This window comes from Rhinopithecus bieti, unplaced genomic scaffold (genome assembly GCF_001698545.2).
Source record: "Rhinopithecus bieti isolate Rb0 unplaced genomic scaffold, ASM169854v2 scaffold_42219, whole genome shotgun sequence".
NCBI classification, from domain to species: Eukaryota; Metazoa; Chordata; class Mammalia; order Primates; family Cercopithecidae; genus Rhinopithecus; species Rhinopithecus bieti.
Genome location: NW_016817843.1, coordinates 1,903,647 through 1,914,773, shown reverse-complemented (window position 1 = coordinate 1,914,773; position 11,127 = coordinate 1,903,647). Strand labels below are relative to the sequence as shown.

At 41.1% G+C, this 11,127-nt stretch overlaps 1 protein-coding gene across 1 annotated transcript in view; it reads right to left on the bottom strand.

Annotated features, from left to right (window-relative positions):
• Window positions 1-689: 689 nt before the first annotated feature.
• The window catches only part of POLR1B (RNA polymerase I subunit B), a 35,451-nt gene continuing 25,013 nt past the window's right edge, over window positions 690-11,127 (bottom strand). The window contains exons 11-15 of the mRNA XM_017856206.1: window positions 9,696-9,866; window positions 8,953-9,109; window positions 5,080-5,276; window positions 4,012-4,265; window positions 690-2,992 (exon numbers count right to left, since the gene is read on the bottom strand). Coding sequence (XP_017711695.1) covers window positions 2,110-2,992; window positions 4,012-4,265; window positions 5,080-5,276; window positions 8,953-9,109; window positions 9,696-9,866 — 1,662 coding nt within the window. The 3' untranslated portion in view covers window positions 690-2,109. The remainder of the gene's footprint in view (window positions 2,993-4,011; window positions 4,266-5,079; window positions 5,277-8,952; window positions 9,110-9,695; window positions 9,867-11,127) is intronic.

Here is an 11,127-nt window from a genome sequence, read left to right as displayed (position 1 = left end):
TTTTTTTTTTTTTAGACGGGGTCTTATTCTGTTGCCCAGGCTGGAGTGTAGTGGCACAATTTTGGTTCACTGCAGCCTGGACCTTCCGGGCTCAGGAGATTCTCCCACCTCAGCCTCCTGTGTAGCTAGAACTACAGGCATGTACCACTATACCAGGCTAATTTTTTTTGTAGAGATGGGGTTTCCCCATGTTACCCAGGCTGGACTTGAATTCCTAGGCTCAGCCAGGAATTCAACCTGCTGAGCCAGTGTTGGGATTATGGGTGTGAGCCACTGCACCCAGTCTTTTTTATTTATAGAGACTTGGTCCTGCTCCGTCACCCAGGCTGGAATGCAGTGGCACAATCTCGGCTCACTGCAGCCTCGACCTTTTGGGTTCAAGCAATCCTCCCATCTCCCACCTCAGCCTCCCGAGTAGCTGCGACTACAGGGGTGTGCCACCATGCTTAGCTAATTTTTTTGTCATTAGTCTCAGCCCAGGCTGGTCTAGAACTCCTAGGCACAAATGATTGCTCCTGCCTAGGCCTCCTAAAATGTTGGGATTACTGGCGTGAGCCACCATGCCCGTCCTGCTAAGCCTATCTTGAATGATAGATTTTTCTGAGTCTTTTCCTATCTGCCTTATTTTATAATTAGTGACAGACCATCTAAACCAAACTCAGGAAAGAATTACCTTAGGAAAGCTTTCTTCATCAAAAAACATCCTATAATTGCACAAGTATATACAAGATGATCTATTAACAGTTTATAATGGCCAAAGATAAGTAGGTAGAGTATTTGCAGAAAAAAGTTATAATGGCCAAAGAATGGAACAACTCAAATACACAGGGGATGGTATATCCGTACAATAAAATACTGTACACAGGAAAGAAAACATAAGCGGCACTCTACACACTGCTGTGAAAGCAGGTCAATATAAATGCAGAAAAAAAGCCAAGTATAGAAGTGTAGACTAAATATAAAATACTCACTGGAGGCCAGGCGCAGTGGCTCACACCTGTAATCCCAGCATTTTGGGAGGCTGAGGTGGGTGGATCACTTGAGGTCAGGGTCTTTAAGACAGGGTCTTCCTATATTACCCAGGCTGGCCTTGAACTCCTGCACTTAAATGATCCTCCCACCTCAGCCGCTCAAATAGCAGGGACTACAGATGCACAGCACCATGCCTGGCTTCCAAAATGGATGAATCTTATTTCACTATCCTAAGTGAAATAAGCCAGTCACAGGACAAATATTGCATGATACCACTATATGAGATATCTATCATAGTCAAACTCATAGAAACAGGGTAGAAGAGTGGTTGCTAGGGGCCAGGGAAATGGAGAGTTGTTCAACAGGTATAAAGCTTCAGTTATGCAAGACAAGTAAGGTCTAAAGATCTGTTGTACAACATGGTGCCTATAATTAACAATACTATATCGTACACTAAAAGATTTGTTAAGAGGGTAGGTCTTGAGTTACGTGTTCTTACCACAGAAAACAAAACAAAAACTCAACAGCAACCAAAAAGCAAAAAACAAAGGGGCAGGAGGAAACTTGTGGAGATGACAGATATGTTTATTACCCTGATTGTGGTGATGGTATCAAAGGTGTGTACATACAGTCTAACCCATCAAATTGTATTCATTACATATGTAACAACTGTACTTCTATAAAGCTGGTAAAAAACACTGTAACTGTTTGTTTTTACTTCAATGTGGCTATAAGAAAATATAAAATTACATTATATTACAGCTTGCATTCTATTTGTATAGTTCTGTCCTGCTCAAGATGTATTAACAGGTGTGTGACAGTCACTGCCTGCTGAAAGCAGGGTGTAGGGAAGCTGGGGTTGGAAAGGAGACTTATCACTGTATGTTCTTCCATTTTATCAATATTTCATATTTTGAGAAGACATGAGATTTTTGAACAAATATACAGAAAATCATTGTCAACAGTTAATCTACCAGCAAGATTCAAACCTTGCATTCTTGGTTTTCAGATTTTGGTTGAGAGTTCTAACATCCTTGAAAAATCTCAAGAGTAACCTGGTAATAATATCTTTATTGAACTAAAATTACATTTTGCTTTAATCTGATAGGCCTCCTAATCCAAAAGGTCAACATCAAGTTAAACAACATCCAGTTTCACTTTGATGTTCATAGCTGCCAATTCAGCTACAAAATACCGAAAAACATAAGGCACAGAAACAGTATCAATAGTGTCACTGCGATTACACAGAGTACAGTTGTATTTTCTGTTGCGCATGGCAGACCAAGAAGGGGGTGGCTTCTCCAATAGTGGAGAGAGTAAACTGCCACACTTCACACACACATGGGCTACTGACCGATCCGAGCAGTTGAAGAGGCGGTCATGAAGGAGAAAAGATGTACCGTGAGCTAAAAGCGCATCCCGTTCCATCTCCCCAAAACGGATTCCACCCTGGACATTTCTTCCCCCAATAGGCTGGTTGGTGACTCTGTCTCGGGCTCCAGTTGTCCTTACTTGAAATTTGTCTGAGACCATATGACGTAAGCGCTGATAATAAACCACTCCTATGAAGATGTCTGCTTCCAGTTCTAGCCCACTGATGCCACTATATAACCTCTCGGTGCCATAGAAATTGTAGCCAGCAGCCTTTAACATCTCACCAAAGTATTCTAAGGCCGAGTTCTCCTCTGAGAAGATGAAGGGCGTAGCATCATGGCAGAGACCATGCAAAGCTGCAGACTTCCCGGCCATACTCTCAATTAACATCCCGATGGTCATGCGGGATGGAAAACCATGGGGATTGAACAGAATGTCTGGGACCATCCCACTCTCAGTAAAAGGCATGTCCTCAGCCGGCCACAATCTGCTCAAAATGCCCTTCTGCCCATGACGACTGGCAAATTTATCTCCGATAGTTGGGTTCCGAGGCACTCTCATAGTGATGCAAACACACTTGAATTTTCCACTCCCAGTGTCATTACTGCACACTTTGATGTTATCCACAACACAATTTTCTTTACTCCTAGGAAAAAGTAAACCGTATAAGGTCAGGCTATTTGTTTAAACTTATAGAGGTAAGTTTCATTGATATAATTAGTGCTTCATATAGGATATTTGTAAAACACATTTTTTTTTTTTTTTGATGAGACAGGGTCTCACTCTGTTGCCCAGGCTGGAGAGGGGTGGTGCGATTACAGCTCACTGCAGCCTTGACTTTCCAGGTTCAAGCAATCCTCCCACCTTAGCCTCCTCAGTAGATGGGACTACAGGTACATGTCACTAGGCTTGGCTAATTTTTAAATTTTTTGTAGAGATAGGGTCCCACTACATTGCCCAGACTGATCTTGAACTCCTGGGCTTAAGAGAACCTCCCATTTTGGTCTCCCAAATTGTCGGGATTGCAGGTGTGAACTACTGTGCCTGGCCTGCAAAACTCATTCTTACCTTTATTCTCCAATACAAACAGAGATGGTATGAATAGAACTATTGGTGATATTCACTACAGAATTATGTTCATCTGAAAGAAAACTAGCAACAAAGGCAACTGAAAAATTATTAGGAAGGCCTATTGAAATAAATTATATTGTAAAATAAGCTAAAATAAGACATTTCTAATAAGGGGTATGAGCTCAACATTTTGGCTAGGAAACATTGCTAACATTTATATATGATAAAGATGACAAAGTTTGGATAATACAGTTTTAAAAAAAAAAAAGCACAAATAGGCCAGGCACGGTGGCTCACACCTGTAATCCTAGCACTTTGGGAGGCTGAAGCAGGTGGATCACTTGAGCCCAGGAGTTCAAGACCCTCCTGGGCAACATGGTGAAACCATCTCTACTAAAAATACAAAAAATTAGCTGGGCATGGTGGTGCGTGCCTGTAGTCCCAGCTACTTAAAGGTTGAGGCGAGAGGATTGCTTGAGCCGGGAGGTGGAGGTTGTAGGGAGTGAGATCACTCCACTGCACTCCAGCCTGGCTAACACACTGAGACCCCATCTCAAAAAACAAACAAAAACCAGCTTGGATACCCAAACTTACTTATAGTACATCACAAAACTTTCCCCAGTGTTGAGGTTTAGGTAGCTGTAATACGGATCTCCATACTGCAGTTTTGCTCCTATAAACGGCAATCCATCGTCATCTAATTTCTGCAAAACCCGTGGGTCACCAGGTTTGATTCCAAACACTAGGCTACTATCTCCTTGTTTAATTTTTTCAGAGAGATCTATGAACTCAGACTTGTAGACACTTCCATGGGCAAAGCCTCGTTCCCAAGAGGCCTTATTCACAATCTGTGAAGTAAAAGAATCGAATCGTTAATTTAAAAGACTGAGGCCAAGTGAGGATTTTCAAAATAAAACTAAGTGGGACTATAATACTTGGTTTAGGATAACTGGCATCACATTTTAATTCTCCTCACATTTTCCAAATCACTGATACTAACTACAAAAACCCAGACATGGCCAGGCACAGTGGCTCATGCCTGTAATTCCAGCACTTTGGGAGGCTGAGGCAGGCGGATCACTTGAGGTCAGGAGTTAGAGACCAGCCTGGCCAACATGGTGAAACTCCATCTCTACTAAAAATAAAAAATCAGCCAGGCGTGATGGCGGGTGCCTATAGTCCCAGCTACTCGAGAGGCTGAGGCAGGAGAATTGCTTGAACCCAGAAGGCAGAGGTTGCAGTGAGCCAAGATTGTGCCACTGCACTCCAGCCTGGACAACAGATCAACACTCTGACTCAAAAAAAAAAAAAAAAAAAAAAAAAAAAAAACACCAAGAAAAACAAAAACCCAGACACACAGAAATAGCTTAAAATCTAATCATACTTAAATATAAAAGGTAGATATATCCAAAACCAAACTCCTCAAAATTTACTCATAATATGCACTCAAATATGCAAGATATATGTGTATCTGAATATTTAGTGGATATTCCTCAAGGCTTGCCCACTTTCAACTTAGACCAAGAACTAATCATTTAATAGAACATCATGTGCCAAATACTAGGTACTTGGGTACACAAAAATATTCCTTCAGTAATTTCACAGTAAACAAAAAAGTTAAAAGATAAAAAGATTGGAACAACACTTCCTGGTAAAACTTACCATGGCATCTTCCATATCATAGCCAGTGTAAGAAATCACGGCAACGATGGCATTGGTCCCAATTGGATAGTTATCCATGTCATAATAATCATACATGGAGGGTCTCACCAAGGGACTCTGAGGAGTCTGAAGACGATACAGTTTGTTATCTGATCGGTCTTGATAAGTGAGAAGTGGAAAGCCCATAGTTTGCTTACCTACACGGAGAAAAACATCTTAGCATTTTCTGCTTCTTTCATCTTGATTATAGGTGTGATACACAACACTGGAAACAACTAAATATTCATCAGAGGGGAATGAATAAATAATCATAGTAGTTATGCTTACTGTAGACTAATACATAAGCTGTGAAAATGAAGTAAACCTAAATGTACCAATGTGACCAGACCAGGAAAACCGTGCTGAGTGGGAGAAAGTACAGACTGACATTTAATATAAGATTTATGTGCATTTGCAACACGCCCCAAACAATTCTATACCTAGTTTATGGATACATGTATGATGTAATAAAAGCTTTAAAAGGGGACAGAAAGGAAGCACACAAATTACAGGATATCATTACTGGGGGGAGAAAAGGGGACAGTAATTATTATGTAATGAGATTACTTTCTTACAGCGGAAGATGTATTTAATTCTAGGTACTGAGTATGGGGTGAGATTCCTCTGTGTACTACCTCACAGTATAATCATTTCAGAACAAAATGATTTTAAAATATAAATACATACAAGTGAAATTTTTTTTAAAAAATTATAAACTTAGAGCTTCCAGTAATAAAGGGCTACTCTTACAAGACCACCCTCAACACATACGTATAAGATGCAGAAAAAAGGCCCCAACAACACATATAGCATTGGAGAGTAACCAAAAGCTGCCAGAAGCTGAGGAAGAATTTTTACTTGGATGAAAGGAACCACACTGGGTGAATTTCCAGGTTTTTAAGTATTTATGTATTTATTTTTGCCTTATGGCCTAGTGTGGCAGCCACAACTTAGATAGAAACCCACAGTCTTACTGGCTTGAAGAACCAAGAAATAGAGTTCTGAGCATGACAACAATTGGGAAAGGGGAACGTTTCAGAAATGAGAGAACAAAGGGAGACCCTTAAATTCAGCATGTAAAATTAGGTCCAAATCTTTGGTGGACTCCTGAACTATGCATGCATGGGACAGATCAAAGCAGCCCACCTAAGGCTGAAGAATGTACTTCAACTGCCATGTTCACTAAGTTAAGTACCAGTGAAAACTGAAAACCAATCCTCTTCCCCTGGAGAATGTTTGGTGACATGCACTGAGCCAGGTGATGGACTGTGTATTAAGAAGGAAAGACATAAAATGAAAAACATTAAAATGTAATTGAAGGCCAAACACCACACTAAAAACAAACAAAACCAATCCTCTTCAGAGGACCCTAACAGGATCCAGGGTTTAAAACATATTCCTCACAACATTCATAATACAATCCAGTATTACTGGGCATACAAATAAATGGTGAAACTTGACTTATACTCAAGGAGACTGATCCTGAGATGACCTAGACATTGGAATCTGCAGATAATGACTTTACAACACCCATCATATAAAACTATGCTAAAAATATAAAGGAAAACATGCCCACAATGAATGAAGATAAGAAATCTTAGAGAAGAGAGAAACTGTAAAAAAAGAAACAAGTCAGGCCAGGCGCAGTGGCTCACACTTGTAATCCCAGCACTTTGGGAGGCTGAGGCAGGCAGATCACTTGAGGTCAGCAGTTTGAGACCAGCCTGAACAACATGATAAAACCCTGTCTCTACTAAAAATACAAAAAATTAGCTGGGCATGGTGGCACATGCCTGTAATCTCAGCTACTCAGAAGGTGGAAGCAGGAGAATCGCTTGAACCGGGGAGGCAGAGGTTGCAGTGAGCCAAGATCGTGCCACTGCACTCCAGGTGAGTGACACAGCAATACCCTGTCTCAAAAAAGGAAAAAAAAAAGAAACAAGTGGAAGTGCTGGACTTGAAAATATAGTCATACACTGCATAACAATGTTTTAGTCAATGTAGGATGGCATATATACTATGGTGATCCCACATTTTTACTGTATCTTTTCTATCTTTAGCTACACAAATCCTTGCCATTGTCTTACAACTGTCGACAGCACACAGTACAGTTATATGCCACCCAGGTTTGTAGCCTAGGAACAACAGGCTATACCATATATTAGGTGTGTAGTAGTCTCTGCCATCTAGGTTTATGTAAGTTCACTGTATGATGTTCACACTATGACAAAATCACATACAACTCCCTTCTCCGAATGTATCCCTGTCGTTAAGGGCATATGACTGTAGGCGAAAATTCAGTAGAAGACAGAATGAAAAGTGACTGTGATAATAGGTCAATAAAAATAATTCAATCTGGGCCAGGCACAGCGGCTCACACCTGTAACCCCAGTATTTTTGGGAGGCTGAGGCAGGCAGATCACTTGAGGTCAGGAGTTCAAAACCAGCCAGGTCAACATGGTGAAACCCCATCTCTACTAAAACACAAAAATTAGCTGGGCATGGTGATGTGTGCCTGTAATCCCAGCTACTTGGGAGGCTGAGGCAGGAGAATTTATTGAACATGGGAGGCAGAGGTTGCAATGAGCCAAGATCGCACCACTGCACTCCAGCCTAAGTAACAAAGTGAGACTCCATCTCGGGGGAAAAAAAAAATGAAAAGATCCAATCTGAAGAAAATAAAGAAAAAAAGAGAACAGAAACTCAATGTCTTATGGAACAATATCAAAAGGTTTAAATATATGAATAACTGATATCTCAGAAGGGGAGGAAAGAGAGAAAAGGGTAGGAGCAATGTTTTTAAAAATAATGACAGAAGAGTTTAGCAATTTAATTAAAGTAAAAAAACAAAAAAACAAAAAAACAAATTTGGGGCCAGGCGCGGTGGCTCACACCTGTAATCCAGCACTTTGGGAGGCGAAAGTGGGCAGATCACCTGAGGTCAGGAGTTCAAGACCAGCCTGGCCAAGATGGTGAAATCCCGTTTCTACTAAAAATACAAAAATTAGCTGGGTATGGTGGTGAGTGCCTGTAGTCCCAGCAACTTGGGAGGCTGAGGCAGAAGAACCACAAACCCAGGAGGCAGAGGTTGCAGGGAGCCGAGATCACACCACTGCACTCCAGCCTAAGCGATGGAGCAACACTGTCTCAAAAAAAAAAAAAAAAAAAAAAAAAAAGAAACACACTATATTCAGAAGACTGCTGCTTTCTAACTAGAAATGACAGAGACTAAGAAAAGCCAGTGTAACAACAACTTTTAAGTGCTGGAAGAAAAATAACTGTCAACTCAGAATTGTATACCCAGTGAAAGATTCCTTCAAGTGAAGCAAAATAAAGACATTTTCAGATAAATGAAAACCAAGAGAATTTGTGGCCAGCAACCTGCCATATAAAAAATGCTAAAGGACGATTATCAGGCTGAAGGAAAACTGTAAGCAATGAAAACCTGAATCTTGCAGCAGGAATGAAGACAACTGGAAGTGATAAATATGCAGGTGACTATGATTGCTTGTATTCTTCAAAAAATCAAGTAATAAGACCCCAGGCACACCCAAATCTATGGACATTCTATACCTTTTCCTTCAAAAATGTCAAAGACAAAGAATGGTTAAAGATCTGTCATAAACTACAGGAGACTAAATGGACATGCCAATTAAATACAATGAGTGATCCTGGACTGGTTGCTTGTGGCACAGAAAAAAAAAAAAAAAAACTTGCCATAAGCCGTATTTTTGGAACAAATGGTCAGCATATATAAATAAGGACTACAAAAGACTATGCTAGTATCAAGTTTGCTTTCCTGATTGTGACTATAACATCATCCCTCTTCCTTACCCATCTGGCACTGGTACATGTTCCGTGGACTCTGGTTGTGATCAGAGAAAGGGATGAAGTTGGCAATCACACTCAGCAGGCTGTGTGGAAAGAGTTCCTGGTGTGTGGTAACTCCAGCAAAAACCTCATCCTCAAAGATAGCGACATTCATGAAGATCTGGAAGAGCAGATGTCCAAGGCACAAAATAACTGCAACTGCTTTCACATTAACTCTTACCATTTCTCAGAGTTCAGCACTCTTAAGACTCAAGAGAAAACCTTCCCCACCCAGCATCATGAGTGCTGAAGGGATCAACTGGGAAGCACAGGGAAGCGACCAGTTAGAAATACCACTTGCTTTAAATCTACCACTCTAAATCTACCCCAGACCAATTGTGAAGGGGAATAGGAAGAAAAAATTTTAAGTAGCTGCAAATATGTAGGCAAAGACTGAGTGTGAATCTAATGGAATGTTTTCACTTCACCAGCTGAGGCAGAGTCAGGTACAAAGGAGCTCTGGGAGCTAGACAGGATGGGAGGCAGGTCATGTGACCACCAACCCTCTCAGGTTCTTGTGGAGTGAGATCAGACATGGGAACTGCTTTGTGCTGGTCACAGAGGAGGTGGAAAGTCTGACTTTCTTTCAAATGTCCAACTGTTATTGTAACACTAACAACCCTTTTAAAAAGGAAGAGTTAAGTCTCTGAAAGTTGTATACTATACAAACAAGCACATACACTCATCCATCACACATATGTATTTACCTGTTCCATAGTTCCAATTAGCTCTTCTTTGCCCAATTCCAAGTTCTGCACAGGCCGTACCAGTCTACAAGGAGTAGTAAAAAGGAACAATCCTGGGTACAGACTTGATTTTCCTGTCATGGGTATAAGAACCACTTCCATCCAGGGAGGAATTCTTTTCTCTCTCAACACCTGTTTTCAACAAAAACAGAGTTTAACAAACCTGTCCCACAGCCATGGCTGTCGCTGCCAGTCTTATGCCCCATGGAATACCACTCATCCACACTCAGCCATGGTAAAAGCCCTACTTGCTTGGGTGCTCACCCCAGCTAGCAGACAAATCACTAACTACTGAGACTAAGGATAAAGTACACATGAATGCATGTGTAGATACACTAAAGGAAATTCTGTCCTCTGTGATCTAAAATACAGTAGATTACTGGTTTTATTTGTAAACTTAATAAACCAAAAACTCTTGGGTAGGCCGGGCATGGTGGCTTATACCTGTAATCCCAGCACTTTAGGAGACCGAAGTGAGTGGATCACTTGAGCCCAGAAGTTCAAGACCAGCCTGGGCAACATGGTGAAATCCCGTCTCTACAAAAAATAAAAAAATTAGCTGAGCGTGGTGGTGCGTGCCTGTAGTCCCAGCTACTTGGGAGGCTGAGGTGGGAGAATCACTTGAGCCCAGGAGGTTGAGGCTGCAGTGAGTCATGATCATGCCACTGCACTCTAGCCTGGGTGACAGAGTGAGACCCTGTCTCAAAAACAAAACAAAAAAAAATGCCAACAAACTCCTGTGTGAAAGGAGAAATAAAAATCTAAATTACAGAAACCTGGAAAAGAAAAAAAAAACAAACAAAACCCAGGTGTCAGTACTCATAGGGATTCACAGCTAAATGAGAGGATGTCTGGCGGAGGGGGACACTGGGAGATGTTGGTTAAAGAGTATAAAGCTTCAGTTATGCAACAGAATTAAGTTTCTGAAGATCTCAAGTACAGCCTGTGACTATAGTTAAGAATACTATATTGCATGCCTGAAATTCACTAAGAGAGCAGATCTTAAGTGTCCTCATCCTCCAACCCTCCACAATGCTAACCAAAAAAAAAGAATGAAAATAAATTATTTAATCAAAAGCTAAAAAAGAATGAAGTCAACCAAAAGAAAGCACAAATTATAAAAAAGATAAAATCTGAGACGAATGAGGTAGGCAGATCATCTGAGGTCAGGAGTTCAAGACCAGCCAGGGCAACGTGGAGAAACCCCGTCTCTACTAGAAATACAAAAATTACCCGGGTGTGGTGTGTGCACCTGTAATCCCAGCTACTTGGGAGGCTGAAGCAGGAGAATTGCTTGAACCTGGGAGGTGGAGGCTGCAGTGAGCCAAGATCTCGCCACTGCAGCCTAGCCTGGGTGACAGAGTGAGACTCTGCCTCAAAAAAAAAAAAAAAA